Source organism: Apis cerana, linkage group LG5, assembly GCF_029169275.1.
Source record: "Apis cerana isolate GH-2021 linkage group LG5, AcerK_1.0, whole genome shotgun sequence".
Classification (NCBI taxonomy): Eukaryota; Metazoa; Arthropoda; class Insecta; order Hymenoptera; family Apidae; genus Apis; species Apis cerana.
Genome location: NC_083856.1, coordinates 10,949,934 through 10,972,523, shown reverse-complemented (window position 1 = coordinate 10,972,523; position 22,590 = coordinate 10,949,934). Strand labels below are relative to the sequence as shown.

Here is a 22,590-nt window from a genome sequence, read left to right as displayed (position 1 = left end):
TGAGAAAAAGGAGAGAGATAGGGTACAAATATGGAAATCAGCGCCATCTCCAGACTGTCGCAAATGAAATTCACGTAGATAAGAATAAAAAGTAGAAGAAGGATAGAAATACAATAAGAATTAACCATCAATACCATCTTTGGAATAAGACATTTCTTTAAAGAATTGTGCTTCTAAAAATATTTAAGAGATGACGCTAGTTCTCAATTATTGTTCTTCTCATTTATCGTGCATTTAAATAGATGTCTTTGGCATCCAAAAGATGGCACTGATAATAAATTCTTTATCTTTATCTTTTCTTTTTTATTTATCTTTATTATATAAGTTTTATTTGCGGCATTCTGAAGATGGCACTAGTTCCTATATTTTTTTATCTCTGTTCTTTTCTAATTATTTGTTTTTCTTTTCTATCCTTCATTTCGTCTCTGATTTTATCTTTCTTCTATTAATATAATAAATAATTTATAATATATACGTATAAAATTTTACTATAAATATTATCACTGCATTTGCAATTAAAATGATTTCAAAATTTCGATTTTTCAAATTTACATTTCTTTTTGTATTAATTATTTAATTAATTTATATTAATATTAATAATAAAAATTCCATACATTTTGATAAATTATAATTCTTTTTCTTTTTTACCATTATGTTACATATATTGCACCATTAAAATTTCATTTATATTTTTTACATAATATTATATAATATAATTTTAAATGATATTTAAATAATATTTATCAAATATTTTTCAATGAACATTTTATAAGCAACAATAAAATTTTAATACAATAATGTTCATCAATTAGAAATAATAAATTCAAATAATAACAATTTTATATTTAATGTTAAAACTTATCGAATGAGTCATAATTAGATGATTTTGAAAAGTTTGAAAAATAACAGAGTATAATCTTAATGGATAAAAGCAATATAAAAAAAATGCATGTGTACTATATGACAATAAAAATAAAATTAATCAATAAAAATGTAATTATTTAACTATGTAGTAGTAAAAGAGTGACAAAGAAATACGATGTGGCAACCAATAACGGTTCACCACATGTAACATTCCTAGTTTCAGCCAGTCATATCAAAGACTGATGCAACTGTTGTTCTAGGATATTCTTTGGCTAGTCAAATGCTGCAGTTCGTCAGTACAGTTACATCAGTTAGAAACGCATATGGAATTTTCTGATAGGCAGTGTTATGCTTCATATCAGTCGCTTTCCGATAGTCGGTGGCTTAAGAAGTTTGGAAAGATAAAGTGGTGAAATTTTAAGACAAGTGACAATAGTAAATTAATTTATATTTTATGGCTGATTATGAACGTATTGAAAAGTGTTATAATCACGTTGCCTAAGGGCCTGTCATCAAAGGCGCCTGGCATTATTTCAACAAGCGAATTACCAAAGTCTGTGCCGAAATTAAATTTTACTACTTCTATGTTAACTAATAAATCGAATATGGATACAAAAAAAATTACTAAACACGAAGAAATTCAGGATGAAAGTATATCATTCAAAACAGATGTTTGTGTTCGCGGAAAAAAACGACGGCTGGATCATTTGACATGGGAAGAAAAACTTCAGAGGAAGTACGTTTAAAGGAATGATGCAAATATTAATTAATTATCAATATTAAATTAAATGTTAGATATTAGAATACATTATATTAATTACATATTAAAATATTTCATAGGAAATTAAAAAATAGAGTAGCAGCTCAAACATCTCGGGATCGTAAAAAGGCTAAACTTGATGAATTAGAAGAAACTGTTCGAAGGTTAAGAGAACAAAATGAATTATTGACACAGGAATGTTCAATGTTAAGATCGCAGAATGAAGTGCTAATTACAGAAACAAAAAGATTGAGGAAAGAAAGAGAAATCAAGAACACAGAAGATTTTGTTTGTTCCATGTGCCAGAGTCGTGTCAGCTGTGCTGTGTCCTCACTGGGATCTACAGTATCCTCCACTCACCCTCTGCAGCAGGGTGGAACAACACAGCTGGCATCAACTCTGACACTAACTCCAGGAGCAACAATTCTTCTGAAGATTCTGACCATCTACTTCCTCTTGAAGAATTGTTTAGTGAACTCCAAGGAGATGATTATATCGAACGACTTGAAAAACTTGCAGAAAGCCTTTTGCGAGAAGTTACAGCAGAAGTGGAAGCAAATCCTCATAGAACAAATGAACAAGTGAGTGTTTTGATAATAATCAGTCATATTGACTAGATTATAATTATATTATATTATGTTGTACATTTTATCTAATATTTTATTATTTTATACTATAGAAATGAATGAATTATTTAAAAAAATAAAAAAACTTCAGTATTGTTATGCTATAATATATTTAAAATTATTGATTTTTAATTTAGAGTATTAGAGATAGAACACTTGAATGTTATTAAATATTTCATTTGTTTCTAAATTCATATTTTTGATGTACAACTCAGTCTTCCTTTTGTTAATAATATAATGATTGTGTCTTGTGTAGGCAACAGTCAAGGAAAATACCACTGAGGAATGTCACTATTCAGAAAGAGTGGTGGGGCAGACATCAAAAGATGTGGAAACCAATGGAACCTGTAGAAGCATGAATATACATCAATCGTGGCATCCTGTTTCTAGCACAGCCAGTACACCTTATACCACAAGTACGAGCATACCCATGTCAATAAAATCAGAGATTGAAATAAAACAAGAAGTCGATATGACACATGATTTAGACACTATTTATGGTACTTATGACGAAGCAACCAATTCCGTAATGATCATTTATCCTGGAGATGAAACCAATGTAAGCGTTCAAGAATGCGTTCAAGAAGTAGTTACAGATAGTATTTGCACAAACGAAGATTCAACATATTTAACACCGAATTATTATGTCAATCACTTATCTCCATGTTACACGAACACGGATTCTATGTCACCTTCGAGTATATATTCCGAAGAAATGGAAACTAATTGTACACATTCCAAATTGGATTCTAATGCATCTGATTGTGGATACGAATCGCACGGTTCTCCGAATTCTGATATACGACACGAAAAAAATAACGTTACTTTGACGGATCTTTGGCACGAAAGTTTTTCTGAATTATTTCCCACACTAGCATGACAGATTTCTCAGAAGAAGAAAATTTAAAATATGTCTGTGATATTCGTTACTTTTATTTGCGAAGAAATCATTGTCCTGACTAAAAAATTATTTGTTCTTTTTATACTAGTGTATTATAAGTAGCACAGAAATTGATATAAATCACTTTATAAACTGAAAGCACAGATATAAAGTATAATTTTTATACATGTTTTTATTTTGTACATGTATTTGTAATATTAAATTTGATTTAACACTCGCTATTTATATCGTTGTAAAAATTTTTTAAATAAAATAGTAATTACTAATGTATATAATACTTGGTAAATGTTTATCATAAAAATAATAGTGTGCTGTGCAACAGTATGCCAAATAAACAATAAATGAATTTAAAAAATTTTTAATTTACTTTCATATTTTATCACTATTAATCATTATTATTTTTTAATATTTATACTTATAAGTAGGATATAGTAAATGATTAAGAAACAAAATGCATTATTAATTTTTTAACTTATATTTTTACTGTTTTACATTATGTATTTATCAAGTATTTTGTTTTTGATTAATTCGTTAGATATATTTTTTGCGAATATTCAATAGAAATTCGACAAATACTAATGTCTTAACTATGTATTTCAGATATAAATATAAATATTTTTCAAACTGGTATATCAAACCTATCAAAAACAGCGAATGTTTAGCAATTTCACATAAATATTTTTCTTTCGAATAATTTTTTTTTCTTGAATATGTCAACGAATATGTTATTAGTAAAAATAAGCTAATAATTAGCACCCTTTAATAATTCTTTGATTGTACAGTCAATACGAAATACGTAATATAAAATATACATAAAAATATTAGTAACATGCTCCATACTTCGGACGATGGAAGATACAAAGGACTACAGCTATTATCTTATTCTTATGATAAGAATATATAACAATACATGACATATAATTAAATTGTTGCACCATTTGCATATTGAGATTTATAAAAATTTTCAAAGGCTGCCTTGGGTTACAACGAGAAGTTTAAATCGTGAAATACGTATTTCTGCATAACGATTAAAGCGATTACATATTCTATGCGGTATAGACATACATGAGCAGTCTATAAATATGTAATGCCAAGCAGAATAGCTTGTTCGTTTTTATGTTACAAATATGAATACTTTATAATAATTTTAACCGAACAACTTATCGAAACATCCATGACAGTATGGTTTATCATTTTGTTCTTTAAAAGTACCTTTGTTCAATTGTTTTAAACAAAACGCGCATACGAAATGTTCGGGATGAAATTTCCGGAACATAGCGGTTATACAACGACCTGAAAGAAACGTTTATTTAATAAGTTAATTCTATTAACAATTAGCAATATAAAAGTTTGAGGTTTAGAAAAATGAAAATTCAGAGACCTGTAATTGGTTTATGACATCCTGCACAAAGGGATCCTCTTTTAGCATGATAATGAGTTTCGCAATAAGGTAAACCTTCGTGATCAAAAAATGAGCCACCTTGGAATTTTTGTCTACAATCCTACGGATATAAAAAAAATTGCTATGTTAATTAGAAATATTTATGAAAAAAAAAAATAAAAAAAATTATTAAACATGAGTATAGAAAAAATTAATATATAGAATGCAATAGTACAAATTAATGCACTATCGTTGTATCTTTAGTTCTATTCATTCATTTATGAATGAGTTTAAAACGATTTCACCATATACAAAGGGGCGTTTCAACCAGATAAATATAAGTTGCATGCACAATCTGTTTCTGTGCTGAGTATATATAAACATGGAAGAGTTAAATATACGAATATATAATACAGAAGACATATCGTAATTCGTAACAACATTACGATTAGATAATATAGAATGCCGGCATTCGATCACACTTGCCTTCGATGAAGACACGTGGAAAGCGGCAGCGTCAGAGTCAGAGTTTCGAGCTAACTCTTGTGTTGTGTATGTTTTTTCGTTTTTTTTCCTAATTTATTTTTATTTTGCATACAATACTAGCAATTGATATTAGTATAACGATTGATTGTTAATAATGTTTATCTATCTAAAAAACGTAGTTCGACAACAAAAATCAATTCCGACTGCATTGAATAAGTTTCCATGAATATTATATTCCTTAACAATATCCTAACTGTTTATAGTGTATATTATACATTTATCCATATGTGTATGTATGTATGTATGTATGTATGTATGTATGTATATATGTATGTATATGTGTTCATGTATGTAAATGAGTAATTTCAAGAAAGATAGATACGACGGCGATGAAATCAAATCAGCACATTCTCTTCCTTCGTGGATTACCTAAATCACCTGTTGAAAAAATATGGGGAAAGTCAGGTTTATACATTTTTGCAGCCTGACAGCATAAAGAAGGAACAATAGGATTTTTTACATAAGAAATCGAAGCATTGCTTATGCTTCTTCTTCTTCTTCCTCTTCATCATCATCGACACCAACACATTTAGGGCAAACAGGTTTGCCCTCCATCGCATAAAACGACTTTCCAGAAACTGGCTTCTTGCAATCCTACAAGTTGTATATTTTAAAGCTACCGAATTGCTAAACAATTGCATCGATAGTTTGTATTAATCCTGAAATGTCGCTGCAAATCGAAAATATTTGTTACGTATGAATATTGACGAATGCATAGCCTACCCTGCAAACGAAACAGTCTGGATGCCATTGACTGTTTAAGGCCGATATATAATTCTCCATAATGGCACGATTGCATCCACCGCATTTTGGAGCGAACATATCGAAGTAATCCTCTCGGCAGTAGGGCTTTCCGTCCCGCTCGTGAAATCCCTCTTCTCCAAATTGTTTGCCACACTGAGCGCAAAAGAAGTGTTCCGTATGCCAAGTTTTTTCCAAAGCGGTTACACATTTCTGAAAATAACGAGAATCGAAAACATGATGTAACTCTAGATAGCGATCGAAACATCGCGCGTGACTTTTGTTAGACGTCTTACGTCTAGAATGGGGCCATTACAGTAGGCGCAACGTGGAGAAAAAAGATTGTGATAATCAGGCTCGCAATACGGGTGTCCTTCTCTTTCGAAGAAATTTCGCGTGCCCAGTTCCTGATTGCAGTGCGTGCATGTGAAATGTTCTGGATGCCAAGTTTTTCCTAGAGCAGTGATCACCTGTAATTAAAAATACGTTTAACTTTATCGTCTGAGAGAAGTCGATATATCGAGGGAAATCCAAGATGATTTAGTTTCATTTACTTGTCCCACGATAGGTTTTTCGCAAGCGCTGCAGCATCCTTTTTGCGTAGTATTCACTCCTTGACGACTCATATCGGCTTGAAGATTTCCTAGCATAGAATCCAATTGATTCTGTTTGGTCTGAGTCGCTGGCTGTGGTGGATAAGGTTCTCCGTGTTGCTGTTGGTAGTGATGAGTGGTGTGAGTTTCGGTGATATGAATTCTAGTTTGCGTGCCCTCGGATGGCAACGGGCTTTGCGAACTTTTGGTCGCTTTGTTCGGTTTAGCGTATGGAGAATCAGTCACTGTTTGATGTTGATGGGAACTACTATTGATCTGTAAATGTACAATGTAAAAATAATCAGTGTGCGCGTATAGATAGAGAAATAATAGAATGTTTTAGAATACGAGTCAAGCAAAGATGAAAAGCAAATATGGAAAGCGAATAAGTTGCTTGAAAGTTAAAAGAAAATTGACGACAAAGTTAGGGTTACGAAAAAAAACTAGCTACTAAAATTGGAATGTCAAGATATTTCAAGATAAGATTGAAAAATTTTAAGGACCCGCGAGAGATGTCGATTGGCAGAGATGAGCTTGCAGACTGGCTGAAAGCTTTGAGAGATTTCGTGGATCACTATAATCCCCACCTTCTATATTTTCACTCCCCTACTACAGAAAATCAGAAGACGAAGAAAAGGAAACGGATGAAGGAGAGAGAGAAAGAGAGATGAGGAGTAGATGGTTGACTAGTGGTAGATGGTGGAATGGAAGTTATTTTGGTAACCTAGGGAGCCAAGAATGGGCAGAGATAGTTTTAACAGCACTGTTTTCTCATTCTATAATGATTTTAATAATAAACAAATATTATAAAAACAATTATTGCAACCGTTATTGAGAAACCCAGTAATTAAGCAATTTCATTATAACTATGTTTTTAATTGATAAATAATTAAGAATCGCAGTGAAAACGATAAAGAGAATATAAAGTGACAAATTTCATGATTGATACATACCTTAAATTCGGATAGAGAGGCCATTAAATCATCTAGTTCCTTGGTAGCGTTACTGGCAGTGTGACCATTACTATAACTTCTCTGGACTTCGCTACGATTTAACGATCCGTGTTGTCTAGAAGGATAACCGTCATAGACGGGCTGGATCTCCGTCGACGTTTCCTGTATGGTAACTTTCACTCTTCCATCGGAAGGATAATCTCTGATGAAAGAAATCGCATTAGATTCGAGCATTCGATATCGAGCATCAAATTTTTTAATTTTCTTTTTTTTTCAAAAATGAGAAAGTTTACCCGTTTGGTACCGCGGTACTCAACTCCTCGAGCAATGAATCGACGGTAGGTCTCGAGGCTGACATGCTACTTGGAGAACGAAGCATTGGACTAGAGTCTCCATTCATTCCACTCGAGGAAATACGATTTTCTATGATAATCGGTAATTTCAATCGTAATATCTTTAAACAAAAGTTTAAATCAAACATGCGAAAGTAAAATGCTAACCTCTTTCCTGATAATGAGCATTATAATGGGCGTTGCTTAAATCTTGGAGCAACGTGTCCAATTCCGACAGATTGTTGTTTAAAGAAGGCATTTTTCCTCCTCCGCTACTTTTCGCGATGCTTTCCTCGATAGCTTCGCGATTTTGATAAGTTGGCTGTAACAATTATTTCCTATTGATCTATCTTTGATTTGTCATCGATTCTTGACCCAATGACGATCTCTCCAATTTTTGACGAATATTTTTTAAAATTATTTGAGAAATGTTTATTAATATGCGTAATTATTAATATAATTTTAAATAATTTATCATTCGTTCATTCGATCGATCTTAATCTTAATTAAGTGAATATGGTGAGAGGGAGAGGGGAAGCAGAAAATGCATCAACGTTTCTGTTTATGGTCGCTTATTTGTTAAAAAACGAGAGAAAAAAGTGAAGTAAATCTGCCAAGTTTCCGCAGAAGCATTATATTTAATATTATTTCAAAACATGATGTCATTAGATGCTATGCAGAATTTGTAAATACATTATCAATTAGGTGGACATACGGAGGACAAGGCGTCATATACTTTTAATAGAAACTTGCTCGCCAAACAGACCAAAATTTCTCGTTTGTTGCAAAATTCTCGAGCGAGAGAATCGCTTCAAATTTGTTCCGCTAATCTAACCGATAATGGATCAGAATCGAATAAACATTATTTCAATTTCTTGTTTAAACTAGGTATAGTAATAGATGAAAGGAAAACATACGTTTATTCTATCTGTTCAGCTGTAATTTTTTTTCATATTTCCACGATAAAATGATATGAAACTATGTTAGTGGACGTCCTGATGGAAACTAGGTTAGGTCGGTGAGTTGTCATTCCAAAAATATCCATAGCAAACCACCGGTGAAGAAAACATGTCGCGATACGTCGAGAATCCTGCAGAACCCTGGTTAAAATCTTTTTGACTGGTTTCCTCGAATATCGAATCGCAGCCTGTGAGAGTTTTCGTCAAGGTTGGTCGATCAAAAAATAAACACGAGCTTATAAACCGACATGATTTACAGTGACATATGAAACTTAATAAATTAAAAAAGAAATTTATATTAACTTGGAAAAATAAGTCGAATAAGAAATTTTCATCTACGAGATTTCATGTTTCTAATGTTATCTATGAAATTCAATTTATGCAGAGTTGAGAATAATCTTAAAAGAATCGATATGGAGATAATACTGGAAATCGAACGTTCTCGAAAATATCGCAATACATTCGTTCGAGAATCGACTATGTCTTAAGTAAATTCGGTTTACAGAACGCTTTCGAAAATCACATTGTAACTCATACGAATACGTAATCGTTCGTTTTACTTCGTGCTAAATTCGAATTGAAGGAAAATAGTTCGCGATTTGACAAGTTTCCGCCAACTTTTCGTTTATCGTGGCTTAAGACTAAGTCTGAGAAAGCCAATCTACGTCACGCTACAGCAGAATTTCGCGACATCCAAGAAGAATATGTATCACGCGGTTTATGATTTATATTATACAAGTAATGTTTAGCAAAATCAAGGAAAAGTATTAAATTTACAAGCGATAGAGAAGATATGTAAATTAAAATGATGTGTATATGTTTTTACTATTTCCAAGAATTTATTATTATTATAAAAGTCGTTTTTTTCTTCGATTTATTTTCATTATTTTTTTTCTTAACAGATGTCGAGTGGAAGATAATTTTTATAGGTACTATAAAATCTATTAATAAACTAAAGTTCGAAAAAATATCGAGAATGTTTATTGCAATGTCCAGAAAGAATCTATAAAGTGTAAATGTCGTATTTCTTTATATATAAAACGTTCAACAACATGATTGGAAATGATGAAATAAAATAGTTTCTTTTTCTTTTTTAAATAATTAATTTAAATAATTATATTTTTGAAAATATTAAATATTATTTATAATAAAATATTTATAATATTTTTTAACTTTTAAATTCTAATAAAAATCATATAAGTCGTATGATGACTTTAAGAAACTTGTAAAACAATTGTGTATTATGCAATAAAAGAAAAATCAAAACGATCAACGAACATGACGATGAAACTAATTAAGTATCGGATAAAGTTGTAATACTTTATAGCAAAAATCGGATTTGGCAATTGAATGTTATGCAGTTGGCGCGATGGGAACCGCGTTGCACGCGAATAGGGAAACTTGCAGCCAACTCAAACGTCGAAAGGTTGAATAATTGATGGATCGTCGCTCCTACCGGAGGACAATCGATAATACTACCAAGATATGTAATAGCTATTTCCCGGAAAAGATCGATAAACGTCTAAGTCTACAAATTCTGTTACAATGTACATCTTATTTTATTTATTTTAGTCACTTCGAAAAATATATTTTTATCTTTTTATTATATTTCTTTTTTTTTTATTTGAATTTATTCTTTTTTAATTTTTCGACTTTTTAGAATTTTTTTTATTTTGAATGAGTCAATTTGGAAATGATTCAATTTATAATAAATGTGACCATGCGATGGTAGAGGAATTGGTCAATTTCCTGCGAGATCGATCGAATTTCCTGATCGAACGCAATCCATTAATAATTTTGAATGGTAGTCGTCGAGATGTAGAATCCGATGTGATTCATCAAGGAACATATTTCAGAGTCGATTAACCATGAAATTGCAGATCAGTCATTTGATTATTAGATTTTCATAGTTAAATGATCATAGAATTAAAAAGAAGATCGAACATATGATTTGAGTTAATTTTTCAAAATATTCTTTTTTTTATAAATTTATAGTTTTTACGCTCAACCGAGAGATAATATTGATTCTAATTTTAACTAATTTCTTACTTAAATTCTACAATTTTTCATAATCTTTTAATCTTTTATTTCTGAATGTACCCTTTCATACAATTGTTCGTTTGTTAATTTAAATTAAACTTCAAAATTTCTTCTGAAATTAGAAAAAAATTCCGTCACTGTTTCGACTTATTTTCAAAGTGTGACGTGAAACCACTCGTATTAAACAACTTCTAACAATATGTTGAATAGCGCCGTTTCCATGGCCACATCTAAAAATATATTGCAAGAACGATCATAGTATAAAGTTGGCTTAAATAATTTTAAAAAATACGAACAATTAATTGTATTTGATTTGTTCAATTGAACGAATTTTTATAAAATTTTGATTATTTTTAAACATAGTTAACAGTATTATTTTTTAATAAAATTTTCATAGTAATCATTTGAATATGAAAAACTGAGAGAAGGTCATCGCAAATTTTAAAATGAAATCACAAGAATAGCACAATAAGTGAAACATTTCGTTCCTGCCATCTGTCTCAGAAAATTGTAACCTAAATCAATCGAGTTTCTGATCATGTAGATAAAACAATGATATGTAAAAAAATTAATTTATAGAATTTCAATGATAAATTAAATCTATGATTTACGATTATTGTATTATTATAATGACGCTTGTTTTTATATGTTAAATATTATATATAATATTTATTCTGCAAATGATGCATAATTAGTTTTTACTTTTAATAATATTAATAATTAAATCATTGCGTTTTCATTCAAATGAAAAATATTTTTATATTATCAATAATGATATAACAGATAATATATTGCAAAAAAAATTTACATACCGATTGCGGCGGAAGAGGAGAAGTTCGATTATCGTAGGATCTATAGCCGGTAGTCCGTGCGCCGTTCAGTGATCCGTAACCAGGAGTCGCATTACTACCGACATGATTTCCTTCCGATGATACTGTATTCTGAAGATCTGCCAGCAATGCATCTGAAATCATTAAATTATCATGATAAAAAATATTGAAAAATATTTTTTTTAATGATTTAAATTTAATGAAATTGATAATTAAATTGATAATTATTTCTTTGTAAGAATAAAATAAATTGGAGGTTTTTGCATAATAAATATTATTTAAATACCTTATTTTTTCGCTTTATTTTTATTTTTTATAATTGGTATATAGCTTTTTAAATATTATTTCAGATTCGTAAAAATTTTTCTTTATGACATTTACATTTATGATATTATGTACAAAATAACTATGTATATAAATAGTAATGACAATGATATCGATACTGATACTGATAAATATATTAAGTTTTCATTTAAATAATTTATAAGGATTACTAATATATCAAATAAGTGTAAATTTAGGCTCAAATCAAATTTATCGAATCAATACGATTTATTTATTCAATTACTCCCAATTTTTTTAGATTCTATAATATAATATCTTTATAAAAATCTTTTTTTTTATAACAAAATAATTTCGGATGATTTCAACAATTAGTATAAAAATGTTTATGTTATAAGTATACATAAGCCTATTTTCAATCCCTCGACAAAATAACGAGAAAAAAAAACGTTGTTTAACGTATTGTTTAATAAGTAAACCTTCGAGATAAGCAAACCTTTGCAATAAGCAAACCTTTGAGATATTCAAGTTAATCCTCTAGCGTTACGAGCTTTAATTAAGAATAAAAAATCTATCATTTACCAAGGCTTAGAAAATTCGTTTCCGTTTTTTCAATATTATAAGGTTCATAAAGATTATCGGCACCAGCCTTCGACTCGCATCCTGCTTCCATCGCGAGACAAACCGCGACACACCCACTGTTCCGAGAACGTCGAACTTTGCCACGAATTTCCGGTCGAATTGAAAGCAATGTATGAATATTCACAAAATCATATCTTACACTTCAATTCACAATTTTTAAAATTATTTACAAAATCGAACAAAGGAAAATCAAAATGAACGTTGTAAGAATGATTAAACACACTGATAATATTTGCAGACAGCGCGGAATTTTCAAGGAACGTCTGAATGTAAATATATCATGTCCATTTATCTTTTGATAATTGCATGGAATATAAATAATGCATTTCTTTTTATCTATTTGTCTCTATTTTATATTTTTTCTGCGACAATGAAAAATTATGTGAGTGAACCACTTGTCACGTGTTTATTGAGATATTGATAAGATTTGTGCACGCGAACTTATGACGATCGACAAAGCAGTACTGATTGTCAATCAAGTTCTCGGTAAAGCGACCGGCTTCGAAGCCGGAGAATAGAAACCTGGAGGAGGCAAACCGGCCTGGAGAAGGAGAAAGAACAGAAGATGGAGGGAGTATTCTCACAACACGGGAAGTAGAAATCCGAGGTTACTTCGAGATGAAGGAAAAGCAGTCTAGCCTGCAATACGAAGAAATGGTTCATAAATAAAACCTGAACAAGACAGTTATATTTTTTCGTAGAAATTAAATCATTCTTTAAATTTAATATCATTCATTAAATATTATAATTTGAAAGTTTGAAAATTCCAGTAAAATATATATAAAATGAGAATTATATATGTAAATATATATAATTAATCTATTTTGTCGATAAAGTAGATTATTAGATAAAAGATAAAAAATTTTTATACAATATAAAGCAAAATTATTATTATTATTATTTTATTTTTCATCTAATTAATAATAAAATTATTGATTTCAGATTTAAATCAGGATGACTTTGAGTTAATATAATAACAAGCTTAAATGAAATTTATTATTGGCAAAAAGCCTACTGAACTTCTGTGAATCTATTTTATACTTCTGAATCATATGGTTAATTTAGATTAATTTTGCATTATGCAAATGCATTTTTGTCATAAATTTCCAAATTAAATTTCTATACAATTAGTAAATTTTGTAAAAAAATCATAATTATCGTACACATCTAATTATAAAATGAAATATTCCTTTTAAATATATTATTTCTTAATATATTATTGCGAATTGTCGCTAATTTAATACGATTATTAAATAAAGTAAAACATTCATCTCGAAAAAATAAGTTATAACATATATATATATATATGTATGTATATTTAGAATTCAATTATAATTTACACATATTAATTTCTATAGATAGTTAGTGATTACTGTTATTAACTTATATTCCTACTAATTCCATAATTACTTACTTATATATTGTTCCCAATAAACATATTTTTGAATTGTTGTCAAATGAGCCGGAGTAATCGGCGATTCAAGTCTCATAATATCGTTCATATTGCTACATTTTCAATAAAATGTCATCAAATAATAATGTTAAGTTTAAATAGAATTTAATATATTTGCGAAATATAAAATGAAAATATAACAAAATTTATATAAATATAATAAATTTTTTTAATCAATTCGAAACCTATTCAAAGCTTAATTACTTATACAAAGAAACATATATTCGAAGGAATAGTAACAATTATAAAATCACAATTTGGTAAAAAAAAAGTTTAAAATAAACTTTTTCAATTGCCAATTTCTAAAAACTTCATGTAAAATCAAACATCAAAAATAATATTTCTTATATTATTTAATAATAATATAATACTTAACTTCAAGAAAGAAGGAAATCATAAAACATATAAAAATAAAAAATGAAATTATTTCATACCACTTAAAATTATTTTCACGTGCAAGGTAATGACACGCGAAGAAATGATTACTAGAAGGCACGTATGTACTGCGAGATCAGGTAGAACTGGCAGCACGTGTTTCTCAGTTTGCATTTACAGAATCTGTGTTACGTGAACCCATCTCCTTCTTCATTTGTCCCTGTTCTCTTCTCTCCCTCCTTTTAACCTTGTTCATCATCTGTGTTGCGCACTTAGTTAATACGCGTTATACAGAAATGTTTACAACTAGATTCCTGACGACAAACATCTCAAAAATAACTTCAAATAACTATCATTTTAACACGATTTTTTCTTTTTTGAATTATATTTATATAATTATATTTATATAATTTTTTATATTTATATAAAAAGAAATATTATATTATTTAATCAATTTTATAAAATTAAAAAAAAATTTAATTTAATCGTAATTTAAAAAAAATTATACTTTTTAATATGAATGGAATGACTTATTAATCCTACATATATATATCCTACACAAATATATATATCTATATTTTTAAATACATCAGTTGTAAACATAGGAAGTTAAATCACACACTGTCATACCTGATATGGATATGTACAGATCAAGGCAAGATTCGTTCAAAGAAAGATGCCTACGCATATACTGGATCTTTCATGCAATAATATGCACGATTAATAAATGAGAATGATTTCCTGTATCTCTAAAAAACGACTTTCAATAGATAAATCATTATAATTTGAAGTAGGAATGTATATTGCTATATATATATATTATATGTATAATACATTTGTACATATATATATATAAAATTCACATAGAATTATTAAATTATTTAATAAAAAAAATTCTTAAATACACGTTTTTCACTTAACAATTGAAATTTAGAAAAATTGATAATTTATTAATTTATATAATAATAATAATAATAATAATGTTATTAATATCAATTTCTTATACCGATACAGCAATTTGTTAATTCCAATATGAATGAATAGATAGCGCCACATGGAAAATTGACGTAATATTTATAATTCAAACTTCTTTGGAATTAAAAAGAAATTAACTACCTTAAATTCGTTTAAAGATTTCCATAAAAGTATTGTAAATAATGACTTCAACAAATATTTCAGAAAATTTAGTGTCAAGGCGACCCACATTGTAGGTGAAAGGTATTCCAAAAAAAATGATGTGATCTGTGCACATCATGAGTCATCACTTCAGACAGAATCAAATGTACACTTCAAAAATAATTTAAATCCACATATTCTGTAATACAATAATATTAATTTAAATACATTCTTAGTTTTAAAAGATTTCTTAAAATTTTTTTCAAATAATATATTATTTTAGATGCGAAAATAGTAATTATATATATTAAATTATAAAAAAAATGGAATATGTTATGTTAGTCTTTGATTATATATCGGCAATTCATTTTTATCATATATATAATAGTTAAAAAAATATTACAAATTATTTAAAATTTTTTAATTAAAAAAATTATTTTTACAAATATTATTACGTGATATATTATAATATGGTATATTAAATACTAATTATATTAAGTGATATTGTGATATATTAAATGATTATTAAATATATGATTATTAATAATCATATATTTTTATAAAACCATTTTAAAATTTCATAATTAATTTGTTTCTTTCTAAATGTGTTCTATAAACCGACTATAAAAAAAAATACTGTCAGAAACAATTGAGCTTAATTTAAAAGTTCACATTATGTTATCACGCAGAGTTGCATGAACGCAAACTAACACAAATACAGATTTTAAATCAATAATTAATGACTCAATATTAATTTAAAAAAAATGCATATCAAGAATAATTTAGATTAACAATTAAGTTCATTAGTTCATTTATGCAAAAAAGTATAATATATATATATATATAAATGTAATCGTGATTATTAGAAACATTTTCTTATTTTAATTTATACATATTCTTCTTTATTTTAAATTTATGTAATAAAAGATTAAAATCATGATAATCTTTGAAAAACGCAAAAAAAGATTAAATACAAAAAAAATTATCGACTCACATCCTGGTGGTGAACCTTTTTTGATGGTGATTTTATAGGGTTGATAGATAGCACTTGGTTCTATTTTTCCATACATTGTTCGATCCATAGCCATTTTTTTAACTTAATATTTATATATATAATCACACTTATATTCATCTATTATTTTTATATGGATTCATATAGAATCATTACATATAAACATATATGTTATTATGTAGTACTTTTACTGCGGTAATGCTTCTCTTCACTGTCTATCGCGAATGACTGAGCTATGTAGACGATCAATTAATGGTGGGGATGATACACATATCAAACGACCACTTGTTGAATGTTGTCTGTGTATTTTATACGTACAAACAACGCGAATAAGTAAATAAATAGTCTATTTAAAAAAAAAGAAAGAAGTAAGATTAAATAAATAATAATTATAATCGACCAATTATTCTTTATTTATATTTTCTATTATTTTATTTGAACACAATTTGTTTAAATATAATAGAGAAATTTATACGCACATGTTATTAAAGTTTTACACATGTAAAAAATTAAGTAAGTCAATGCTGTGTTTTTTATTATTTTTTATATATGATAAAAACTGTCACTATTATTGATGAAATGAAATTATAACCACACTATTGATTCTATGTGAATAAACCGAAATTAATAAATAAATAAATAAATAAATAAATAAATAAATAAATAAATAAAAAATAAAAAAATAAAAAGTTCAAATATATAAGCGTATTTTAGACAATATCCGTCCTCTCTCCACAACGATATAACAAAGACAGCAGTGCCGTGAAATACACTAAAAATACATAGAATTGTTGGCACGATACTTAAAGCACTCTTACGTTGTTATATGGATTTTGAGATGCTTTTTCGGTGAAATATATCACGTGAGATATTTTAAAAGTTTTTAAATTTATTTTAAAATTTTTTATCTATATATCATTCTAGATATAAAAATATTTGAAAATTCTAATTTTATTTGAAAATATATATAAATTTATAAAAATTAAATTTTAAATTTGAAAACATGAATATATAATATATAATATATAAATATATAATTTCAATAAATATATACAATTATAAAAAACATATTTTGCACTAATTATATAAAAATAATAATTAATATGTTAAAAAAAGAAAAGAATTTATATTTATTATATTTGTATTATAAAAAAATTTTTAATTGAACTTTCACTGAGAGAATGAACTAATATGAGATGCATTTATATATGCATGATGATGCAACAAAAACTTACCATTGAAAATAAATAACAGTTACGAACTTCACTACTTTTGATTTTCACAATATTACAGTATGCCATCTAGATTTCTAACTAAACAAATCTAGTGTGATAGAATTAAGTATATAATAAAATTTTAATAATACAGTATTTGTTTTTATATTTTTATACTCATATACAAATAATAAAAAAACAAAACAAATTAGAATAAATATAATTTTTTTTTAGGATGAATTTGACTTTTTTCAAAACTTTTTATTAATATTTTATTACTTATGTATATATAATAACTATATATATATATAATCATATGTTCGGAAAATTTTAAATAAAATTAAAAAAAAATGGTAATATTTAATTTTTTAAGATGAAAAATAAAGTTTAAATTCAAAAATATCGAAATCCACATAATTAAATAATAATATCTAATAAATATGTTTATAATCTAACGCAAATATTTCTGACAGTAGGATTGATTTTGATCAAATTTGAGGTTATCTTATTAATTAGGCATTTAAAATTCATTTTACTTACCTAAATCGTCCATGTTTAATATATATTAATTCTGCAGATATTGTTACACAAATGACACTCAAAATTTATAACAATTTTAAATTTAAATTACGATAAAATATGTTAAAGTTGATCAATTTACTTCCCTAAGTTAAGGAAAGCAAACATCAAATATGGAGAATCCGGTTCTCAGTTTATGACTTCCAGTACTCATCTAACCTTCATATATTTCAAATAATATAAAATTCATTAACTTTCCACTTAATTCAAATAATATATTTATATATAAATAAAAATATATTTATATAATAAAATTATATAATTTTTATTATGGTATATTTATTATTTATATTATTAATAAAAAAAATTTGTTTTATTTTTTATTTATTATAATACATTTGTTTATATATTGTTATTCATTTTGATAAATTATAATAAAAATAATGAAATACATAAACTATAATTTATTTCTACATAATAAAAATATAAAAATAATTTATATTTGTGATATAAATTTATATAATTAAATATATTGATATTTGAAATATAAAGTTTCAAATAATTTCTATTTGTACATTTTTTTTTTCTAAATAATTTAATAATTACCAAGATGAAAAATCACCAAATGAGTTTGTTACTGTCTTTTTCTTTTTAATTGTAGATGGTATACTTAACTCCTCTTTCTCTATCCTATAAGTAAAATTAATAATTAATATTTTAGAAATTTATTAATATAAATTTCATAATACATATATAATATGACTATACTTGTCTTCTTCCTTATTTGGTTTTATGTATTTTCCTACACCTGATCGATATATTTTTAATACATCATTTTTTTCCATTTTATTATTTGATTTATTTTTTGCAGCTTCTTGAGCCAATCGTTCAATTTCGGCAGCACGTTCAGTAGCTAATTGTTCATCTGCTTCTTGAAATGGATCAACAAATACTTGAGCTTTTTGAATTATTATATCTTCTATTGGTCTATCTTTGTTATCCACTTCAACTTTTTCAATGGCATTTAATGTTTCTAATCCACCTACTATTTTTCCAAAAACGGTATGTTTGCGATCTAAATGTCTACATGATCGAAATGTAATAAAACTGTAATTGTATAAAACGAAATATATTAGATCTTATCTTAAATCATACTTATAAATATATATAAATACATAATAGAAAAAGAATAAGGAATATATACAATTGTGATCCATTTGTATTTGGTCCAGAATTTGCCATTGATAAAATTCCTCTTCCTTGATGAATCAAATTTGGTTTGAATTCATCTTCAAATGTTTTATTCCAAATTGATGTTCCTCCATTACCAGTATTTGTAGGATCACCTCCTTGTATCTAAATTAAATTGTTTTTTTATTATTCTTATTATTATTCTTATTATATAATTATATATAATTTTTATTATTCTTATTATAAATTCTTATTTTAATATATTTACATATTTACCATGAAATTTCGTATAGATCTATGAAATTTTGTTCCATCATAATAACCATTCTGACAATGTTTTATAAAATTTTCACAAGTTTTTGGAACAAGATCACAATGAAGTTCTAAATTTAAAGCACCAAAATTCATAACTAATCTTACATATCCTAAAAAAAAAAATATTACATGATTAAATGAAATATAAATTTATATAGATGCTATTGTTTACCTTTTTTTTTAATCCTTTCATATCGCACTAAATCTTCTGCAATAACTGCTGCTTGATGTGTAGTTTCTGTTGGCATTACTGTTGATGTAAAACCAGCAGCAACTGCACCAGTGGAATAGTGTGCCTATATTTCAATTTTTTTTTTAAATTATAAAAGGAAAAAAAAATATATTAAAACATTAATGTTAATATAATATAAAATAAAAAAAAAATTAATATACAAACCGCATTAAATTTATCTGCTTTTGGTTTAGAGATTTCTTGTTTAGTTTCAGTTTGTTTATAATTTCTATCTAATTCAGCTAATATTTCTTTAGTTTCCATAGACACAGTTTTTAATTTTGCATTTGGATTATTACGTTCCTTTATGATTTCTGTAATAATGCTTGTTTATAACATTTCAATATATATAAAATTCTCATTAAAACAAATTAAAATTTATATTTTCATATAAAGTACTACCTTCATCTTCAAGTTTAATATTATTTTTTATATGATGAAATGTAGATAAATTAAATTTTATAGCATTGTTTGGATCTTGTATTACAATAATGTCTTTTCGTGTAAAAGGTTGATCATTTATTAAATCTTTCCAATTACGTGTCTTTATATTTAATTGTTCTATTGCCTAAAAAAAAAATTAAATTAAATTATTATGAATAAATATTTTTAAATTTAATTTTTACCTCATATGAAAACACATTTCCAGTCGGTTTAATGGCTATAATATGAGAATGTTTAGTAAATAATTTAAAAAGTACTGGACAATGATATTGCCCTTCTGAATTTATATGAAAATTAAGTTTTATTAAAGTTTTTGGATCTAATGGTTTTCCCGTAACAGGATTATGTTTATACTTTTTTATATATTCTAATATTGCTTCTAATTCAAAGATGTTTCCTTGTGGATCACAATAAGGATGTTCAAAAGGCTGTAAAGTCAAACAACAATGATTATAAGGTAAACGACGAAATGTTGTATCTTCACTTGCTTCAGAACTTCCAGATTTTTTTCCACCATATAATGTTGTCCATTCTGTGTATGTTAAATACCTATAAAAATAATAAATTTAAGAAATTATATTAAAAAATAAAAAATTTTGTATTATAACCTCATAAATCTAATAACAATGATTAACAACTTACATTTTATCTTTTTGATGCTGACGTTTACCCATTTCGATTGTGTTATTGTTTAATTTTCCTTTAAAAAAGAATTATGATAACTATTATGATAATTATATCTAATTAATTCAATATATTTCTTAATTATTTAATATTTATTTATCTTTGACATAAATTCGTCACATTCATATTTATACTACAGCATAGTAAAGTTTTTTTTTAAACTTGGTAAAACTGATAAATTAACTATATATTATTTTATACATTATATTGCTTTATTTGTGTTTATAAGATTGTTTTATGTAAATTTTAGATTCAAATTATAATAAAACTTTATAAAAATGTCTAGTAAGATAATTAAAAAAGGAAATGCATTGAAAAAAGTAGCGAAAAAAATAGAACATCGTACTCCTTTGCGAGTAATTATTCCTGCAGGAATGGCAAATGCTAAACCACCTTTGGGTTCACAACTTGGACAGGTTAAAAAATCTTATATTTTTTTCATTAATTTAATAAGATGATTTGTTTTTATTATAAAAACTAGTAGGTAAATAATGCAATTGTTTTTAGTTTTATTAAGAATATATATTATTTTATATATTTAATAATTACATTTATTAGTTTTTTATTTAATTTTTATTTAAATATTTTTAGAGAAATATTAATGTAGCAAATTTTTGTAAAGATTTTAATACAAGAACTGAAAACATTAAGGAGGGTATACCTTTACCATGTCGTATCAAAGTAAAATCTGATGGAACTTATTCTTTAGTGATTCATAAACCACCAGTAACATTTTTTTTGAAACAAGCAGCTGGAATTCTAAAAGGAAAAGCAATAAAAGGTAAATTAAATATTATAAGATAAATTTATTTAATATTTATTATGCAAATTATATTCTTTAGATGAAGTAGCAGGAAAAGTAACATTTAAACATATATATGAAATTGCCTGTGTTAAGGCACAAGATCCACCTTTAGCATTATTAAGTTTACCACAGATTTGTGAAATGATTGTTGGTATAGCTCGAACATGTGGTATTCAAATTGTACGTACGTTAGATCCAGAAGAACATGCAAAGTTTATGAAGGAAAGAAAAGAAAATTATACGAAATTCCGTGAAGAATTAGAGGAAATTAAAAAATCCAAAGTACTTAGGGCACTTTAAAATATTATAAAATATTCAAAAAATTTATTATATATTATTAATAAAAGTAAGAGATAGTAAGATTTAAGTATATCACATGGCATTATGTAATTTTTCCTTCCTTGTTAAAACATGAATTTATCCTATTTAATATTTTATATAGATTTCCCACTGATAAAATTTTATCATTAATCGCTTATTAATAATCTTTTAAATGATTATTATGGAAGTAAATAATAGAAATTAGAAAATATGCATAATAATTGTTTTATATTTGCTTAATAATTAAAATGAATTTTATAATCCATAATTCAAACAATATGAAACACTATTTATTAATTTTTATTATATTCTAACGTCTGTATTTTTTAAATGTATTTATGTGTATTCTAATGCTGTTCGAAGATGTAACTTTCATCGAAATCGAAATAGAAATCGATAATCGAAAGATATGATATCGATATATCGTTAATGTATTAATCGTTTGGCAGTTATTAACCA

At 26.5% G+C, this 22,590-nt stretch overlaps 4 protein-coding genes across 21 annotated transcripts; 2 read left to right on the top strand and 2 right to left on the bottom strand.

The window, feature by feature from the left end:
* The first annotated feature begins 763 nt into the window (after positions 1-763).
* Positions 764-3,506, top strand: LOC107997919 (X-box-binding protein 1). The gene is made up of 3 exons (XM_017056866.3): positions 764-1,600; positions 1,705-2,205; positions 2,507-3,506. The coding sequence occupies exons 1-3, from the start codon at positions 1,329-1,331 to the stop codon at positions 2,607-2,609; spliced, it is 876 nt and encodes a 291-aa protein (XP_016912355.1). The 5' UTR covers positions 764-1,328; the 3' UTR covers positions 2,610-3,506.
* A 104-nt stretch (positions 3,507-3,610) lies between these two features.
* LOC107997882 (paxillin) lies at positions 3,611-18,303 on the bottom strand. 18 transcript variants are annotated; one of them, XM_062075206.1, is made up of 12 exons: positions 17,225-17,242; positions 16,886-17,011; positions 16,389-16,752; positions 11,509-11,660; positions 7,866-8,019; positions 7,659-7,788; positions 7,366-7,567; positions 6,374-6,688; positions 6,116-6,289; positions 5,802-6,032; positions 4,533-4,653; positions 3,611-4,444 (listed from the first exon to the last, which is right to left on the bottom strand). In XM_062075206.1, exons 3-12 carry the CDS (start codon positions 16,480-16,482, stop codon positions 4,299-4,301), a joined length of 1,719 nt encoding a protein of 572 aa, XP_061931190.1. In that variant the 5' UTR covers positions 16,483-16,752; positions 16,886-17,011; positions 17,225-17,242; the 3' UTR covers positions 3,611-4,298. The 18 variants fall into 18 exon arrangements, with proteins under 18 accessions (XP_061931190.1, XP_061931189.1, XP_061931191.1 ...); XM_062075205.1 differs by having other exon boundaries at positions 16,886-17,620; XM_062075207.1 differs by having other exon boundaries at positions 16,389-16,705; positions 16,886-17,620.
* Positions 18,304-18,461: 158 nt separating this feature from the next.
* Positions 18,462-21,102, bottom strand: LOC107997795 (RING-type E3 ubiquitin-protein ligase PPIL2). The gene is made up of 9 exons (XM_017056637.2): positions 20,964-21,102; positions 20,504-20,870; positions 20,280-20,445; positions 20,043-20,191; positions 19,818-19,941; positions 19,607-19,755; positions 19,344-19,495; positions 18,908-19,246; positions 18,462-18,829 (listed from the first exon to the last, which is right to left on the bottom strand). Exons 1-9 carry the CDS (start codon positions 20,993-20,995, stop codon positions 18,742-18,744), a joined length of 1,566 nt encoding a protein of 521 aa, XP_016912126.1. The 5' UTR covers positions 20,996-21,102; the 3' UTR covers positions 18,462-18,741.
* A 181-nt stretch (positions 21,103-21,283) lies between these two features.
* Positions 21,284-22,182, top strand: LOC107997804 (large ribosomal subunit protein uL11m). The gene is made up of 3 exons (XM_017056651.3): positions 21,284-21,421; positions 21,597-21,786; positions 21,848-22,182. The coding sequence occupies exons 1-3, from the start codon at positions 21,284-21,286 to the stop codon at positions 22,108-22,110; spliced, it is 591 nt and encodes a 196-aa protein (XP_016912140.1). The 3' UTR covers positions 22,111-22,182.
* Positions 22,183-22,590: the final 408 nt, after the last annotated feature.

Bases quoted from the DNA above. Each gene is read 5' to 3' on its own strand.
- LOC107997882 (XM_017056805.3), bottom strand. From the start codon at position 14,452: ATGCAAACTGAGAAACACGTGCTGCCAGTTCTACCTGATCTCGCAGTA. The intron at 7,568-7,658 runs GTAAACTTTCTC...TTCTTTCATCAG, and splicing joins AGTACCGCGGTACCAAACGG to AGATTATCCTTCCGATGGAA. The intron at 6,033-6,115 runs GTAAGACGTCTA...CGTTATTTTCAG, and splicing joins GTAATGGCCCCATTCTAGAC to AAATGTGTAACCGCTTTGGA.
- LOC107997804 (XM_017056651.3), top strand. From the start codon at position 21,284: ATGTCTAGTAAGATAATTAAAAAAGGAAATGCATTGAAAAAAGTAGCG. The intron at 21,422-21,596 runs GTTAAAAAATCT...AAATATTTTTAG, and splicing joins TGGGTTCACAACTTGGACAG to AGAAATATTAATGTAGCAAA. The intron at 21,787-21,847 runs GTAAATTAAATA...TATATTCTTTAG, and splicing joins AAAAGGAAAAGCAATAAAAG to ATGAAGTAGCAGGAAAAGTA.
- LOC107997919 (XM_017056866.3), top strand. From the start codon at position 1,329: ATGAACGTATTGAAAAGTGTTATAATCACGTTGCCTAAGGGCCTGTCA. The intron at 1,601-1,704 runs GTACGTTTAAAG...AATATTTCATAG, and splicing joins GAAGAAAAACTTCAGAGGAA to GAAATTAAAAAATAGAGTAG. The intron at 2,206-2,506 runs GTGAGTGTTTTG...TGTCTTGTGTAG, and splicing joins CTCATAGAACAAATGAACAA to GCAACAGTCAAGGAAAATAC.
- LOC107997795 (XM_017056637.2), bottom strand. From the start codon at position 20,995: ATGGGTAAACGTCAGCATCAAAAAGATAAAAT. The intron at 20,871-20,963 runs GTAAGTTGTTAA...TTATTTTTATAG, and splicing joins CAGCATCAAAAAGATAAAAT to GTATTTAACATACACAGAAT. The intron at 19,247-19,343 runs GTATATATTCCT...ATACAATTACAG, and splicing joins AATACAAATGGATCACAATT to TTTTATTACATTTCGATCAT.